This window comes from Vigna unguiculata, chromosome 6, assembly GCF_004118075.2.
Source record: "Vigna unguiculata cultivar IT97K-499-35 chromosome 6, ASM411807v1, whole genome shotgun sequence".
Taxonomy (NCBI): domain Eukaryota; kingdom Viridiplantae; phylum Streptophyta; class Magnoliopsida; order Fabales; family Fabaceae; genus Vigna; species Vigna unguiculata.
Genome location: NC_040284.1, coordinates 15,360,708 through 15,377,745, shown reverse-complemented (window position 1 = coordinate 15,377,745; position 17,038 = coordinate 15,360,708). Strand labels below are relative to the sequence as shown.

General features: G+C 31.3%; 2 protein-coding genes across 2 annotated transcripts; one reads left to right on the top strand and one right to left on the bottom strand.

The window, feature by feature from the left end:
• Positions 1-1,557: 1,557 nt before the first annotated feature.
• LOC114186692 lies at positions 1,558-2,356 on the top strand. Its single transcript, XM_028074667.1, has one exon. The coding sequence runs from the start codon at positions 1,732-1,734 to the stop codon at positions 2,335-2,337; it is 606 nt and encodes a 201-aa protein (XP_027930468.1). The 5' UTR covers positions 1,558-1,731; the 3' UTR covers positions 2,338-2,356.
• A 6,074-nt stretch (positions 2,357-8,430) lies between these two features.
• On the bottom strand, positions 8,431-11,438 carry LOC114187376 (GDSL esterase/lipase At4g10955-like). The gene is made up of 2 exons (XM_028075615.1): positions 11,140-11,438; positions 8,431-9,674 (listed from the first exon to the last, which is right to left on the bottom strand). The coding sequence occupies exons 1-2, from the start codon at positions 11,334-11,336 to the stop codon at positions 8,612-8,614; spliced, it is 1,260 nt and encodes a 419-aa protein (XP_027931416.1). The 5' UTR covers positions 11,337-11,438; the 3' UTR covers positions 8,431-8,611.
• Between the last annotated feature and the right edge of the window lie 5,600 nt (positions 11,439-17,038).

The window sequence follows — 17,038 nt, the reverse complement described above, 5'->3', positions numbered from 1 at the left end:
ATTTTCTATCAAAAGCTCATTGTTTTGTTTAGCCATACAAAGGCATGAAATAAATTCATAATATTTATTGTTGCATGCATTCACTTCTGGGAATGGAGCAGTTTAGACAAATCTCATGATTTTTCATCAAAAGCTTCATTGTTTCGTTCAGCCATACATAGGTATGAAATAAATTCATAATATTTGTGAAATCTCTTCTCACAATATTGTTGTCGGAAGAGCAAATTAGTGTTTTAGATAATTTATTTATTTCTTTAATGGTATCCCAAGATCCATTGCATCTAAATGTATTTCAATATTTAAAATTCAATATAAGGGATTATTCCTTGCAATTTCAAGATGACAATTTCAAAATTTATAAGATTTGACATGTTTAAAATTAGTACATAAAATAATAGTAACAATAATAATAATAATAATAATAATCAACGTCATAATAAAAATAAAAATAATAAGACGAAGATGAAAATTGATAAAGTCAAACAATTCTTATCACAAGAAGAAGAATATAAGAGGCAAAATTGTAAATGGAGAAAGGATTAGAAAAAGCCTGAATTGAGACACGGAGAGCATTGTCGTTAGAAAGAAAAAGCTTCCGCTAGTCCTCAGTTGGTTGGAGCATACATTGATAACGTGTTATAAAATAAAACTAATAATAGATAATAATAGAGAGAAGAAGCAAAGGAAAAACAAAGAATAAGAGAAAGAATGAGGAACATTTCTATGTGTCTTATTACTCATAGGAAGAGTCTTAATTATATATCGATCATATCAATGATATAAATAATTGTATTAAATCGACTACCATTAATTCATACCAATACTAACTGCATTAAATATTAATATATAATTAATTTATAATGATACTTTGTTAACTTATGCCAATAAACTGATTGATACTTTCACATACCAAAAGAAAAATGGTCATTGATACTTCAATAAGTTATAATTTTATAACGGTCCTTCCATTTTTGACATGTAAAATTTTAACAAAAATAATTAATATTTAGATTTATATACAAAGTATTTAATAAAATTTCTCTTCTCATTCCGCGATAAATGGTTAAGAATACGATAAGAACAAAATTATAATATTTCGTTGGTATTGTAACATCAAAATAAAATTAAAAGAAAATACACGCGGAAACTATAGATAGATAGATTTGATGACTAGATTTAAGAGTATGATTTGATGTTGATTATGGAAGTTGAACAGGGGAAAAACAGCTTAAAACATAAAACATATTTGAATTTCATCCTTAAACACAATTAAACTTCTGTTGCAAAGATTATTGTAATCTTAAAATAAAGACGAAAACGGAAGTGGAGTTGGATCAAACGTTAAGGAAACGAACTGCGGTGACGACGGAGGCGCGTGGGTGAGGTGGAAAGGAAAATGACGTTATTTGTTAGACAGAATCCACCTCTATCTCTCTTCTTTTTGCCTTTCACTCCTTCACGTAACACTTAAATATTAACAAAAAGCCCTTTCAAATTTCCAAATTTTATGTCACTCCTTGTAATGCTCCTCACATCACACCCAAATTTTAACACCACTTCAAAACGACCCTACTACCCTGAAACAAAACCTCTTCAAGTACTCGCCCTTTTTTCAATCTTCACCCATTCTTCCGACACGGTTCAAGATTCCACAAGATTCAAGAACCTGTGAAGAGGCTCGGAGTCCAATACCCACATCCGATTTTTGCTTAAAGTCTCAATCTTTCGGCCATGTCAAACAGGATGATGCACCGGGCGTCGAACCGGCGCCAGCCCCTGTTGCAGCGGCAGCCGTCGAAGCTGGCGACCCGCGTGGGGGAGGTGGTCGGGGGCACGGCGGCGGAGTGCGTGGCGGTGTGCTGCTGCGTCCCCTGCGGCGTGGCGAATTTCCTGGTGCTCGCAATTTACAAGTTGCCGGCGGCCTTGTGCCGGCGAATGCTGAGGCAACGGCGGCACCGGAAGATTGCCAAGGAGGGGCTGCTGAGACCCACGCGCCGCCACTGCTCGTGCGGGTGCTGCGAGGACGTTACCGGGCGGATATTCCCCATGTGCGCCAACGACGCGTTTGACGTCGAACGCCTCCACTCGCCGGAGCCCGACAGTGATGACGACACACTCGCTCTGGAGAAAGAGATGTGGGACCAGTTTTACAACACTGGCTTTTGGAGAAGCTCTTCTAACAGAGAACGAAGAGAAGCCTCGCAAACGCAAACGCAATTGCAATTACAATTGCAAAATGTTGTTCCCCAACCCAACCCAACGTCTTTTCTTGACCCCTCCCTTCATAATACAAGTACATACACAATTTGTATGCACAATTTTTTTTATTTACGGTAATGAGAATGCAACTCTTCCCTTTCGGCCTTACAAGTACTTGTCTATTTTTTTCGAGACTATTTTTTTTTTTTTGTGTATCGCGTTTTCCGGTGGAGCTTTTCAGGTTGTGTGAAATTTTGTGCCAGGTTTCGTTTGTGTGAAGTATTGTCAACTTTCTGGTGATGGAGCGCGAGATTTTCTGCTGCTACTCTGTAACTGTTGCTTCAAATTCCTCTTCGAACTTCTGGCGATTGAGATTTCTTTGCACTGTTCTTTACAGGAGAACAAGAAAATTTGGATTTTCTACTACACTGTTCTACTCTTCTTTACAAAATAACTCACCCCCTCCTCATACGTTTTTTTACTTTGATTTGCAGAGGTTAAGCATTTCTGTTTAATCTGCAAATCATTTGCAAAGAACAAGTTGATCTTTTTATCAGGTTAACTTGTTAAATTACTTTTTACACAAAAAAACAAAAACGAAGTTTATCCATACGATAGAATAAGAGAACAAAAATACCGAGGGATAAGTTGGAAGTACACACTGAAGAGTAAAAGTCATTTCGTAGTATATAACATCATCTAAATTTTATTTTATAAATTGATTCTGTAGAGTTAAGCTAAGTTTATAATTTTATGTTAATTTCATGCATGACATATAAGAAATGCAAATTTTGTCTTATAAAGTCAAGTTTATAGGTATGAATTAGACCTAAATTTTATTTTATATATTTTAATGAGAAGAAGTACACGTGTATGATTGTCATTATAGTTTCATGTAGTTTAGAGTTAACCACACGAATGTCCGATAGGTGAAAAATATGTTAACTTGATTCATAAGGTTTTTACACCAACCTGGGAACATGCATGGGAGTTGACGATAACTCGTTATTTGTTTTGATTTGGAAAGTAAAATAGAAAGGCAGTAAAGGACAGGAGAGAGTGAAAAATTTAAGGTTTAATTATGCCTTTGGTCCTCATTTTGGAGTCAAAATCTCAAAATGGTACCCAAATTTTTAAAAGTCTCAAAATGATCCTCTTTTTTGTTGAAACGTCTCACGTTTGTCCTTTCCGTTAAGTTAAGGTTGACGCCGTCAGAGGGAGTGCCACGTGTCAGTTCCTCGATTTTTTGAATTTCTTTATTAATTTTTTTTTTGATTTTTTTTTTATTTTTAACTTTTTTTTTGAATTTTTTTAAAAAAATCAAAAAATTGCCACGTGTCAAGCTGTCATCGTGTCACATGGCAGTGACAGTGACACGTGTCAGTATTACGCCACGTGTCATTTTGTTAGTCTCAATTTGGTCCCTTTATTTTAATTTGTCTCAATCTAGTCCCAATTTTTGTAAAAATTAGCAATTTTGTCCCCCTTCAAATTGAAACAAAATTTAATTTTATATAAATGTTATACAAATATTTTTATTAAATTTGATATTTGTATTCAAATTGATATTTTTATTATATATTTTTAACATAGCTAAGTTTAGTTAAAATTATGTTTCACATTCAACTTTACTTAAAATTGTTTTAAAATTTTAAATTTATATGTGTTTTATTGTAACATGAACTAGGTAATTTATGAATTTTTTTCTATTAACATTATTTTCTATTAACAACTTTTAATCCATTTTAAATAAAGTTCAATGTAAAATATTAATTAAATGAACTTAATTTGGTTAAAAATATTTACTTGAAATATCAATTTTGATGGAAATATTTGTGTACATTTATACAGAAATTAAATTTGATTTCAATTTGGAGAGGGACAAAATTGCTAATTTTTACAAAAATTGTGACTAAATTGAGACAAATTAAAATAAAGGAACCGAATTGAGACTAAGAAAATGACACGTGGCGTAATACTGACACTTGTCACTGTCACGGCCACGTGGCACGATGACAACTTGACACGTGGCAATTTTTTTCAATATTTTAAAAAAAATTCAAAATCAAAATTCAAAATCAAAAAAAATAAAAAAAAAATTCAAAAAATCGAGGAACTGACACGTGGCACTCCCTCTAACGGCGTCAACGTTGACTTAACGGCAAGGACAAACGTGAGACGTTTCAACAAAAAAGGAGACCATTTTGAGACTTAAAAATTTGGGTACCATTTTGAGATTTTGACTCTAAAATGGGAACCAAAGACATAATTAAACCAAAATTTAATTATTGTGGGGCATTTTACATATATAGGGTTTATTAGGTACATGGAAGAGTTGAAGGTAAGAGAGAGAAATAGAGAGGGTGCAGATCAGGTGGTTCAGAAGCAGGAAATGGGGGTCCGGGTGTGACACATTATTATTTTGGAGCGTACCAGTGTGGTGGAGCTCACATAAGAATAAAGGAAGTATGCAAAGATAGGTGAAAGACAGATGTTTGTGGAAATGATTCAGAGAGTTTTGCCATCCATGTGTACTTCGCTTCGACATTTATTCCATCCATGGATATCACAATGCCTCCACGTACTCTCTCTAAACTCTTTGAATTCACTCCTCAAAACTCTTCAGTAAAATAAAAAAACAAACAAAATATTATTCTCTTAACGGTTTTTTTGTCCATGTGAAAATCAGAATTAGTCATTTCTCGAAACTTTGACACAATTTAGTCTCCCAACTTCACAACTATGTGAATTTAGTTTTTTCAAGCAAATTTTGTTAAATTTATTTAACGTGTTTCAAACGCATTTCATTATAGCATTTGAGATGTTTACATCGTTTGACACATTTTTGTTTTAATATTAGCTAAAAAAGAATCATGAAACGCATTTGAAATGTTAAATAAACTTAACAAAATCTGCAAAATCTGGTTAAAAGGACTAAATCTACACAATTTTGAAGTTGAGGAACTAAATTGGACCCAAAGTTTTGAAGAGAGACTAATTCCAATTTTCACTAAAAGTTGAGGGATCTAAAACATATTTAACCCTTCTCTTAATCACATTTTTGTATATTTAGTATATTTAAAACATAGTTTAAAATACTTTTTTTTATTCCAATTTTTGTAAGTTTTGTCAAATCAATCCTAATTTTGTTTTTTTATTAAATAGGTTCAATTGTCGTCAATTTTGTTCAATTTGGTCATTTTTTCCTAACACCTTTTAAATCATTAACTGCTATAAATAGTGATTGTCACTAGAGATGACAAATAAATCAGTCCCCATGTGTATTTCTCGAACTCGTCCCCGTTTTGATGGAAAATCCCCGCATTGACTGAGTATGGGTATGGGGGTTTTCCCGACTTTTTCAATTGGGTGTGAAAATGTACATATCCCCGCCATAATACATGTTCCTTTCATATCTTCGTCCTAGTTTAAATTATTACAATTAATTAAGTAGCCATATATATATATATATATATATATATATATACTTTCTATTTTGTATTTCTTTTAATTATTTAGTTTGCCATAAAACTCTTTCACATCTCCAATATATTTTTCATCTTGTCATATCCTTTATGTAATTATATTAAAATGATGTATGTCAATTCAAAAACTTTATGTCTCACATTTGAATATTTCTATTATTTTTTAATATTTTTATTTATTGTATATTTTCCTTTCACATGAAAATGTTTAATACTCTCAATTTAAGTGTTTAATAGAATAAATCTTTCACTTACTAGGTAATATAAAAAAAATTCTTTACTTATTATTATTAATTTTTGTTTCATCTGAAAAAAAAAATTTGTTTCGCTAAAACAATTTTCGTTATTTCTCAACTATTGAGTATATATGTTAATATTTGAAAAGTTTTCTTAGATCTTTAAGGTATTTTTCATCTTATCGTATCCTTAATTATACATTTGTTTTCCTTTGTGCGATTTATTTCAATAGTCTCTCAGATTGTTTCAAGACAAACATTTGTTAATTTTTTAATATTTTTATTTGTTGTTTATTTTCATCATGTAGAATACTATTTTGATATATTTTATCTAATTATTTTTTATTTTCTATCTAACTCATTATCAATCATACTGTAGTTTTTTCACTATAATTGTATAAATAAATTTTATTTGCTACAATATAAAATTTAATATAATTGCCATGAATATTTTTTTTATCACCATCCAACATATATTGGAGTTCAAAAGATGCAAGATCTGTGTCAAAATTTTATTGTTATGTTTATTATTTGTTCTTTGCGTCATCTTGATTAAGTGATATATTAACACTTCTATCAGTGTAGTATAAAAAAAGATTCATTAGAATTTAAAAAATTGAAGTAAACAAATATTTAAAATATATTTTAATTTGAATATTTGTTTTCTATTTATATTTTTTTAAAAATATTTTTAAATTTTATCAACTAGGTTTCATTCATGTTTGAAAATTTAATAAATGTTTTGGTAATTTTATTTGGTATTCTAATATAAAATGTAAACAATTATAATTTATTTAAAAGTATTTGATATCAGAGAAAGAACTATATCCTTTTAATATTGAATATTTGATAATATTATATTTTCTTTACCGTAGTTTTTTTATTATTTTATAAAAATTAATTAAAATTAATATTGAAGTAGTAAGAAAAAAAGGTACGGATATGAGTACGAGATTATACTCGTTAGCCGGTGGGGATGGGATGAGACAAAAGTTTGATACTCGTTGGATTTGGAAATGGGGATGAGATGAATTTTTTATATGGGGATGGGTATGGAAAAGCGAAACCAGTCCCCGCTCCGCTCCATCCCTAGTTGTCACGTATCACTTCGTGATTTTTTTTTAATTTTTTTAATTTTTTTTTTGAATTTTTTTAAATGTACATGTGTCAATTTAACAACGTGCCCATGTTAGAGTAAATGTTTTATATTCAATTTAATACCTATATTTGTTATTTTTGTTCAATTTAGTTCCTATTTTGTTTAAAATTAACCAATTTTGTCCTTGTCGATGAGACCAAATTTAATTTTTATATAAAAAGTTACAATGATGTGAATTTTAATATATTATATAAAAATATTTAATAAAAAATGTGAATTTTAATATAAAAATTAAATTTGGTTTGAATTTGGAGAGACAAAAGTGTCAGATTCAATGTTTTATATTATTCCTATATTTGTTATTTTTGTTCACTTTAGTCACAATTTTGTTTAAAATTAATCAATTTTGTCTTTGTCGAATATGTGACCAAATTTAATTTTTATATAAAAGTTATAATGATGTGAATTTTAACATATTATATAAAAATATTTAATAAAAATGTGAATTTTAATATAAAAATTAAATTTGGTTTGAATTTGGAGAGGGACAAAAGTGTCAGAATCAATGTTTTATATTATCCCTATTTTTGTTATTTTTGTTCAATTTAGTTTCAATTTTACTTAAAATTGATCAATTTTGTCTGTATCGAAAATGAGATCAAATTTAATTTTTATATAAAAATTATAATGATTTGAATTTTAATATATTATATAAAAATATTTAATAAATAACATGATGGGTGAAAATCAAACTTTTCAGATCTAAAATAAAATATTTAATGAAAAAAATATAAAATGTTATTCTCATTAAGTAAATCAATATCACGATAAAAATAAAAAGTAAAATAAAAACGATTTATTACTCTTCTATTTTAAAAAGTTATATAAATATTTTCAGCAATGTTTTCATCAACCAAAAGAACATAATTCCCAAGGTTTATAATTTCCAAAAATCATATAATATTTTGCTACGAAAAAAGTCTTCTGAAATGGTAATTTTCATATGAAAACCATTAACCAGTGTGATCACTAAAATGGTAGTATAAGAAGTGGGCTTTAAGCCTAACTCAACCCAAAAAAGTGAGGATTGCACCCACTTATATATTGTGAATTAGCCTTATCTCTAGTCGATGTGAGACTTCGCTCTGATACATGTAAGAAGTAGGCTTTAAGCCTAACTCAACCCACCAAAACCGACTTGTAAGGTGAGGATTGCACCCACTTATATATTGTGAATTAGCCTGGTCGATGTGGAACTTCCAACAGATACCACCAATAAATTTACTCCGTTATAATAATATTTGGTGATTGGTGATTGTTTTTCTGTTTTTATTTCTTTTCTTTTTTCTGAATAAAATTTTCATAATATAATTTGGCAATTAAATTGGACCAAATAAGTTTGCACCATGAATTAGCTCTTTGATCACTACAATCTCAATAATACTGTACTGATCTTTCATTAAAAAGAAGAAAAAAAAAATGAATTCATTGTAAGGTTAAAAACAATGATACAATTTGTTTGGAGGAAAATTATAAGAAACCCATTGTTGTAACCTAGAGCTTATTTCACAGACCATTGTTGTTACCCATTGTTATCTGGGTAGTGTTGTTCCCTGCATTACCTGCGAAGAAACACTATTTGTTGTTGTATACAAAGATTTAAGCTGTCTGCTTATGAGTTTGCTATTAGCCTGCTGAAGTTGTGCATCACTAGACCACCATTGTTCCAAGGCATGAGCTTCATGAAATTTCTGCTTTTCCTTAGTCACCACAAACAACTTTGCTGCAACTTGTCCTTGTCCATGTCCATTTGTTGGACAAACATTCTCCTTGTCACCATCATTCTTCTCCTCTGAGAAGCATTCAGGGTCTGTGTAAGAGCAACATATATAGTCACTGTTGTTTACATACAAATGAGGAACCCATTTTCCCACCCCAAAACCACCATTCTTGAAGCTAGATAACCGTGGTATCCAACTCTTCAATCCTACGCTCACACTCTTCTCTCCACCATTGCCAATACCTTCACCTTCTTCAACACTACTTGAAGAAGGAAGCATGGATCTGAGTCTCTTCCAAACCAACTCAGCCTTTTCCCCAATGTTTCTCAGACTCATGGCCACTGAAACAGAAGGTGGATTGAACAAATGTGTCTCCACATAAATGCCTTCCTTTGCCAATGCTTTTCCCACTTGAAGAGCAAATCCAGCTCCCAATGAATGCCCCGCAATGCAGACATTGCTGCTTCCGTATGTGTCTGACACTGATTTTAGTACCTCCAGAGCAACCTTAAATCTCACAGACCCCTTCAGGCTTTCCCAGGCCAGAAATCTAAGGTCATCTTCGATGTCTCTGCGCATTGTAGGGCTTTTCAGCAATGTTCCTCTTAGAGCTAAAACGGCTTTGGGGGCACCACTTGGTCTCATCAGAACTAAGTCAGCCATTGCTGCTGCTCTGTCCCATTCAAGTATTGCACCAAAAATGGATCCATCTCTTTCATCAATCAGCGTTTGAGTGAGCTTGTACTTGAAGGGAATCCACCACTTTGGAGCTAGAGCATTTTCTTCGCTTCTCTTCTCCTGTCTGTCAAGTTCTACCAGGTACACTGCCTGTATAAAACAAGCAATCACAGTTCTTTTGTAATTTGCATCCTTCCTGCGTACAAACAAAATACTCGTCAGTACACACATAAGAGTTTGGAAGTTCAAAGCAAACTTAAGATATAAAGAAAATAAAGACTTGTTTTCATGGAGGTCTAAAGCAATTATTACTAGAAAAAAAATTTAGACCTTCTTTTCTTAGAAGTTTAAAAACAAAGGCTTTATCTTCTTAGACCTTGATCCGGCCCTGAATACACACATACATTGCAACAATGTACTCTGACCGAGTATAGACCATAAAGTGAAGAGTTTTATGAACAAGAATGAATGAGAAAAAGATTATTGTTTTCAAATTTTTGAAACTGAATTAGACATGACTAACAAATAATGGATGTTAAAGTAAACCATCTAATGTGATCGGTCCAATCCAATGAACCAAGTAATAACAATACCTCACTCTGATCAGATACATGTTCTAAATATTCTAAAGGGGTTATGAATTTTAGGTTTAATCTGGCTCTATGCTAGATTGATGGGTCAATGGGTCATTTGACCAGCTTTAAGAAAATAGTAAAATTTTAAAAACAAAAAATATGAAATTTTAATCTGGAAACTTTAAAAATAAAATATGTACTTTTAAAATGTATGTTATCTTAGAGGAATCAAATTACACATTATCTTTTTTCTTAATTTTCAGAATTTACCAATTATAATATTAATTAAAGTAAAGGGTGGCAAAATTAACCCAGACCAATATGTTATAGATTAAAATTAAAAATTCTAAATGGACAGATCAAGTCTTTGTCGATGACAATTCCTAATATTAATAAGCAATCATAGTTATTGCTAATAATAATAATTTAGAGAAGAAATCCCGTAAATCAGGGTCCCAAAATTCTATTCCAATTACTTCTTAAGGAAAGAACTAACAAATTGGGTACTAAAATGGAAATTTAAACATAAAGAATGAATGATCAGACCAAAAATTCTATACCAAATACTTCTTAATTAAAGCAACTATGAATGAATGTTATAAACAAAACTTCGAAACAAATTAGACCTTCCAAAAGTAAGAAAATTTATTAGGCCCTGATTAATCCATAAAGCAAAGACCCATAAGGCAAATGAATAAGCAACATATAAGGAAACTAAAACAAGATCCAAACCAAATCAAACAATCAGATAATTGATCAACAAGAAACATCTTGCTATGTTTGGCATTTGATGAAAATTCTCAGTCCAAAAGACTGAAATTCAAAACCCTATTGCTAAAACTTCTACATTTTCCATTTCATGATACTTCCTTCAATCTCCCTCGAAAACCCCATTACACGAGTAACTTCAAAGCTAATCAGACATCAAGAAAACAACCACACCCAGAAGCCAAGTTTCGAACTTTTAACACTAAGGTTCAACCATTGGCCAAATGGGGCCAAAAGACAACAACCTCATATGCCAAAAAGCTAAATTGATCTCAGATTCAGAAGAATTAAATGAAAACATGAAAAGGGTATACCCACCAGCTAGAACTGATAAGGTCTCTCCAGTTAAGGTTGGTCAAATTGCGAGGACCAGAGACATGAAAGGCGTAAGGGTGAGAAGCTTCTTCCTCTTTTTGTTGAACCACTTCCTTTGTTCCTTCCTCTTTCTCTTGAACCACTTCCTTTGTTTCTTCGTCTTCTTCTTTTATCACTGGGCTTGTGATTTGTCTGCTCATGATGATGCTGCAGAGAGAGAGAAAGAGGGAGAGAAAGAGTGAAAAAGAGTGTCTTTCCTTTGTGGGAACTAGTTGTTTAAGGATCAACTATTGTTGTAACCACAGCAATAAAATAGCAGCAAAATTCAAAAACATTCACAATTCGGATCCCACTATGTAACGGTCATATTACTACCACTACCGCGGCCGTTTTTGTTCAACGGAATGATGAATAAGAAATGATTTTTTTTTTTTTTTTTTCTGTATGTGAGCTATTTTTCTACATTTTATGAAACAAATATTTTGTATATAAGTAACGTTTATAATAAATAATTTTAATATATAAATTGTAGACTTGTAAATAAATGTTTTTTAAGTGCTTGGATTATATTTTAAATTAATAACAGGAAATTTAAATTGTTGTATGAGATTATTTTTAAATTTTAAGTATTGATAATTTTGTAAATAATTAAGTTTTAGTTTAGGGATAAAATATAACCTCAAATTAAAAGAGATAAAAATAATTGAATAGATATTATTCAAATGAAGAATTAAAGAATTTTAGATTATTCCATGAAAATAGATGAATAAACATGAAGACAAAGAAAATAATTACATAGAAATTGTATAAATAAATTATATATATATATATATATATATATATATATTTCATTATTGTGAGACAGAGATAAGAGTTATAAGATGGTGAAAAAATAAGAAATTATTTAGAAAAGAAAATTAATAGGATATTCATTTAAACTAAATAAAACAATAATTTTAAAAAGTAAAGAGTAAGACATTTTTCTTTTAAATTCCCCGGTCCAAATTAATTATGTGTATATATATGCGGTTAAAAAAAACCAACTGTTTGTCCACACTTATATTAGTCATTCAAATGGCATGAAAGAGAATAATCTTATATTGAAGACAATTCATGCGAAGAAAAATTAAACTTCACCGACAAGAATTCAAATTTAGATTGACTGAACTCAAACGTTATAACCATCACGACTCACAAAAGTTAATTTAAATTGAATATCCAAACGAAGTTGGAACTTATAGAATATTAATATTGATAAGTATCAAAATTTAATTCCAACTTCCAAAACCAAGGATCAAATAGAACCTATAAAAAATAGTGTAGTGTCCTAGTGAATTACATGGTCTGCATTGGTAGTGTGTGATTCGTAATATCTCCTTACGTCACATGATCATTATAATTATTACTACAATTTTAATCTTATATTCTCAAAATAAAGATGGTTTTCTTCGTGTCTTTTTAAGATATTGTCATTTAATTACATAAACAATCATATTTTTGTTTAAAACAATTTTAAATCTTTAAAAGATGAAAGATAAAAATACTTTTAAAGATGAAATAATCTATGGGAATCTATATTTTATGTAGTTTAATTTACGCATCAATCTTAAGTTAGACTTTATTTCTATATCGTAACTTTGGATCAAACTTACATTTATATATATATATATATATATATATATATATATATATATATATATATATATATATATATATATATATATATATATATATATACTTCTTTTTAACACCAATAATCTTGGATATTTTACATCCATTGTATGAGTACCGATGTAGAAAGTGGAGAATATTTTTTACATTATTTATGAACCAAAATAGAAATACATACTACATTTATTACACCACCACACCACCACTCAATGCTGTATGATTCAGTTAAAAAAATAAAAATCATTGTCATAAATTTTAAATAAAGTTTAAATAAATTTAAATTAATACAAGTCCAAATAATTATAAAAGTAAATATAAAATGACATTTAATATAATGAAAATTCTTTAATTAATGTTTTGATCAACAAGCTCATTTTCTCCAATTGGTTCCTGAAAAATAAAAAAAATAAACAAATAATAAACATCAACTGTCACGTGCCAAGTATTCTTATTTTGGTTCCATTATTTGACAACAAGCATACCATAAACGTCATTTTCTATATAGGATTTGATGTATATGCCCAATTTCAAACAAAGGAAAGAGAAGAATGTCAAGAGATGTACCTAGAAGAAGACAATATACCAATACTTGAAGCTGGAAGAATGAAAACACAAGACAAGAAAAAAAATTAAGTCAGAATATTTTTTTACTAATATATATATATATATATATATATATATATATATATATATATATATATATTATATAAGGGTATTTTTGTGAATTAAAGTTTAGCAGGTACGGGTATCCAGGGTTACTATGATACCCGTATCCGCCCCGTTAACATACGAGTATCAAAAATATTCAAACCTGCAGGTAGCGGGTATCCATTTTTAATATTCATTTCTTACTTATTGCGAGTTTTATTCACATATACCCGTGTGTATGGATTTTTTTGACATCCTTAGTTAGGACTGTAATTAATATAAAGTATGTGTTGGCATTTTTTAAAAATTTTGACTGTTTATATTTTTTTCACCACTTTAATTACAATAACAATGATAAAATATGTTTTGTGTGTCCGAAAGATTGGAGTGATGAGTAGATGCAATCTTGTTTTGAGAGAAAAGGAGGCAAATACGTGAACTCAGCACAAGGCCTCTCTGGTCCTCTCGGTGGCAATCAATTAGTGGTTGTTTAACTGCCCAACGTGCTGCGTGAAAGTTTTCGGTCTCAGGTGGTGGAAATAGCAACATCAAGCAGGAGGTGGCTACACACCACATTAGCATTAAAACTCAAATAAAATAATTTAACAATTTTATGTTTAAAGATAACTTATAATGAATTCTTCTTTTTTGTAATTATGTTATCAGCAAAAGATGTTTTTGAATGACCAAACGTTCATGATATTTTTTCTGTGAATTTTTGTATGTTGTGTTTGGATATGATAATTTAACAAAATATTTTATTTATTTGAAGAATTTAAAATTCTTTATATTAAAATGATTTGTTTAGATGATAAAATTTTAAAAAAATGGAATTGCAGAATTTTAATAAGGCATTTTAAAAAGTTAAAATAATAGAATTTCAAATACTCTCAAAAGTATAAAAATTTGAAATTCCGCACTCATTTCCACTCCACTTACGAAGGTTAAGTCGAATTGGCTTAAGTTGAATGTTCAATCGAGTCAACCCAGGATGAAAGCTCGATCGAGTCAATTGAGTTGGTTCGGGTTGAAGAGTCAATTGAGGTGTCCAAGGCTAAAAGTTGAATTGATTTCGACTGGATTGAAGTTCGTGATGATTTGACTAAGTCGAAGGACAAGTCAGGTCGCTCTGGGCCAAAGGTTGAGTCAGGTTGATCGGACCATAAGTTGAGCCAAGTCGGCACACGTTGAAAGTCCAGTCGATTTGAGGCGAAGGTTAAGCCGATTTGACATAAACTGAAGATCGAGTTGATTCGACCAAACCAAAGGTCATGACGAATCAGCCATATCGAAAATCGATACGAGTAAATCAGGTCGAAGGTTGAACCAAGTTTGCTCAGGCCAAGTCAGCCCAGGCCAAAGATCGAGCTGAGTTAACTTGTACTGAAGGCCGAGTTGAGACAAAGGCCAAAGGCCTGTGATGAAGGGTAGGATCGAGTCATCAAAATATTTTTGAAATACAAACTTTCTAAAAAATTAAACTGCTTTATATAAATAAAAAAATATAATTTCAAGATATTGTAATCACTTTATCCAAACAAACTATTTAAGAAATTAAGAGAATTCAATGATAAATAATTCAAATATCATATATTCAATTTCTTATTAAATTTATCATCCAAGCACACGGTTAGATTCCACCTAGAGGATGAATGCGTCTTAGGCTAATTTCACTTGGTCTTTGTTTGAATTAATGGAAGTGTGGAAAATGTAAGAAAAGAAGAAAAAGAAAATAGAAAGGGAAATCCTTTAGATTGAGTAAGAAAGAGTGAAAGTAAAATGAAAAATTGTAGTAAATTTGATTAATTGATAAAATAAAACCGGTTGTAATTAGTATATTTATAAAATATATTTTAAAAAATAAAATTTAATATACTTGCAAGTGTTGAATCTCTTGCTGAGAGTGACTAATCCATTTGGTTGAGAAGCTACTATGTGAATTTCAATCCAAGATTGCAGTATAGTTTTGTAACATGTCTCACTAGCTTCCTGCATGTCATTTCTTCATCAAAATAAGCATTTCATGAAAAGTAAAATAAATATAAGACTAAAGTATCAAATGATGGTGAATTACTCGATAATCCCTTGTGACAACAGAGTAGTAACCATTTTGTGGCGTGATGTTATCAAAGTATAGGATTGGTGCTGATGAGGCCAAAGCACCAATGGTCAAGTGGGGTGATGAGTGTATATTTTTGTTCTCATTCAGTGTTTAATTTTAGGTATTTAATTGAATTTGTATGCTTAAGGAGTGATTTAATTGACAGTTCTGATAATTAGGCTATTTGAGTTTGTGTGATAAAAATGTCTTAAAAAGTGATTTTTAACTACATAAATTATTTTTGGATATTCTAACGTTTGTTGATGCAGCTGAAATTAAGATTAAGCTCATTGAAGGTGGGAATATAAATTGATTGAAGTTACAAACCACCTTTAAATAAGGCTGAAATTAGCAAGTTCTGGAAAAATCACTTCTGCACCCCTAGTTTTTACTTATACACTCCCCTCTTTCTAAATGGGTCTCACCAAAAACCTATTCTGCACCCCCTAATATGTCTATTTACACCCCCTCCTACCACTTAAATCCAACTCTCTCAGATCATGCCATGTGGCAATCCCCACCTTTCAAATCAGGCCAACCATATGCTGACACGTGTCATTATCCTTACAAACACATCTGCACCAATTAGAGAGTGACACCTCATCATCTTCTTCCCATCTCACAAACCTGAAACCTTAACCCAAATTTGCCACCCACGGCAGCTGCCACCGCGAGTTCCTTCGACCACCGCGAACCAGAAAATGGCAGCAACACTTTCCATCCTTCTCGCATGCAGCAGACTCAATCACCAGCCACCATCGCACTTCGCTGGAGCACCACGACGCATCCACTTGCACCTGCTGCAGCAGCAACACGAACCATCATCGTCTGCAACTGCAGCGCCTCCATTAGAGCAGCTACCATGAACCAGAGGAGAAGAGAAGCACCGTGAACGAATCTGCACCGCAAGCTTGAAGCCACCATCATCCTCGCGCACCAGCAGCCATTGCAGACACTACTACAAATTCTAATATTACATGGGAATTTTCTTGCAAATTTGTTAAAAATATTTGCAAGAAAAGGCTTTTTCCTGCTATCTTTTCTAAGAATTTTAATTGGCAGATAATTCCTTTGTGGGTAATTATTTCCTACAAAATTATAAAATTCGCAAGTATTTCCAACAAAATTTGTTGCGAAAAGTGTTTTATACAAAATATTTTGCAAAAAAAAAATGGCAGCAATTTCCTGCAAAAAAAATTTTCATAACAAAATTTATAAGTATTTCCTACAAAAAAAATTTCAAACAAAATTGGCAGGAAATATGAATTTTTTTAGTAGTGAGAAGACTCCACCGCGACGCACTCATCAGCCTGCACCTGCGAGCGAGAACGAACCAGAACGGAGTCTACCAGCATTGCAACAGAGTTCACGGCTCCACCACTACGCACCCATCATGAACGTGCCACTGCTCCACCACCGTCATCAACTGCAATCCAAACGAAGCACCTACAACATCGCTGGAGAAGACGACCACCGCGCCGC

Excerpts from the sequence above, each read along its gene's own strand:
- LOC114186692 (XM_028074667.1), top strand. The coding sequence starts at position 1,732 with ATGTCAAACAGGATGATGCACCGGGCGTCGAACCGGCGCCAGCCCCTG.
- LOC114187376 (XM_028075615.1), bottom strand. The coding sequence starts at position 11,336 with ATGAGCAGACAAATCACAAGCCCAGTGATAAAAGAAGAAGACGAAGAA. Across the intron at positions 9,675-11,139 it reads GACCTTATCAGTTCTAGCTG|GAAGGATGCAAATTACAAAA; the intron begins GTGGGTATACCC and ends GTTTGTACGCAG.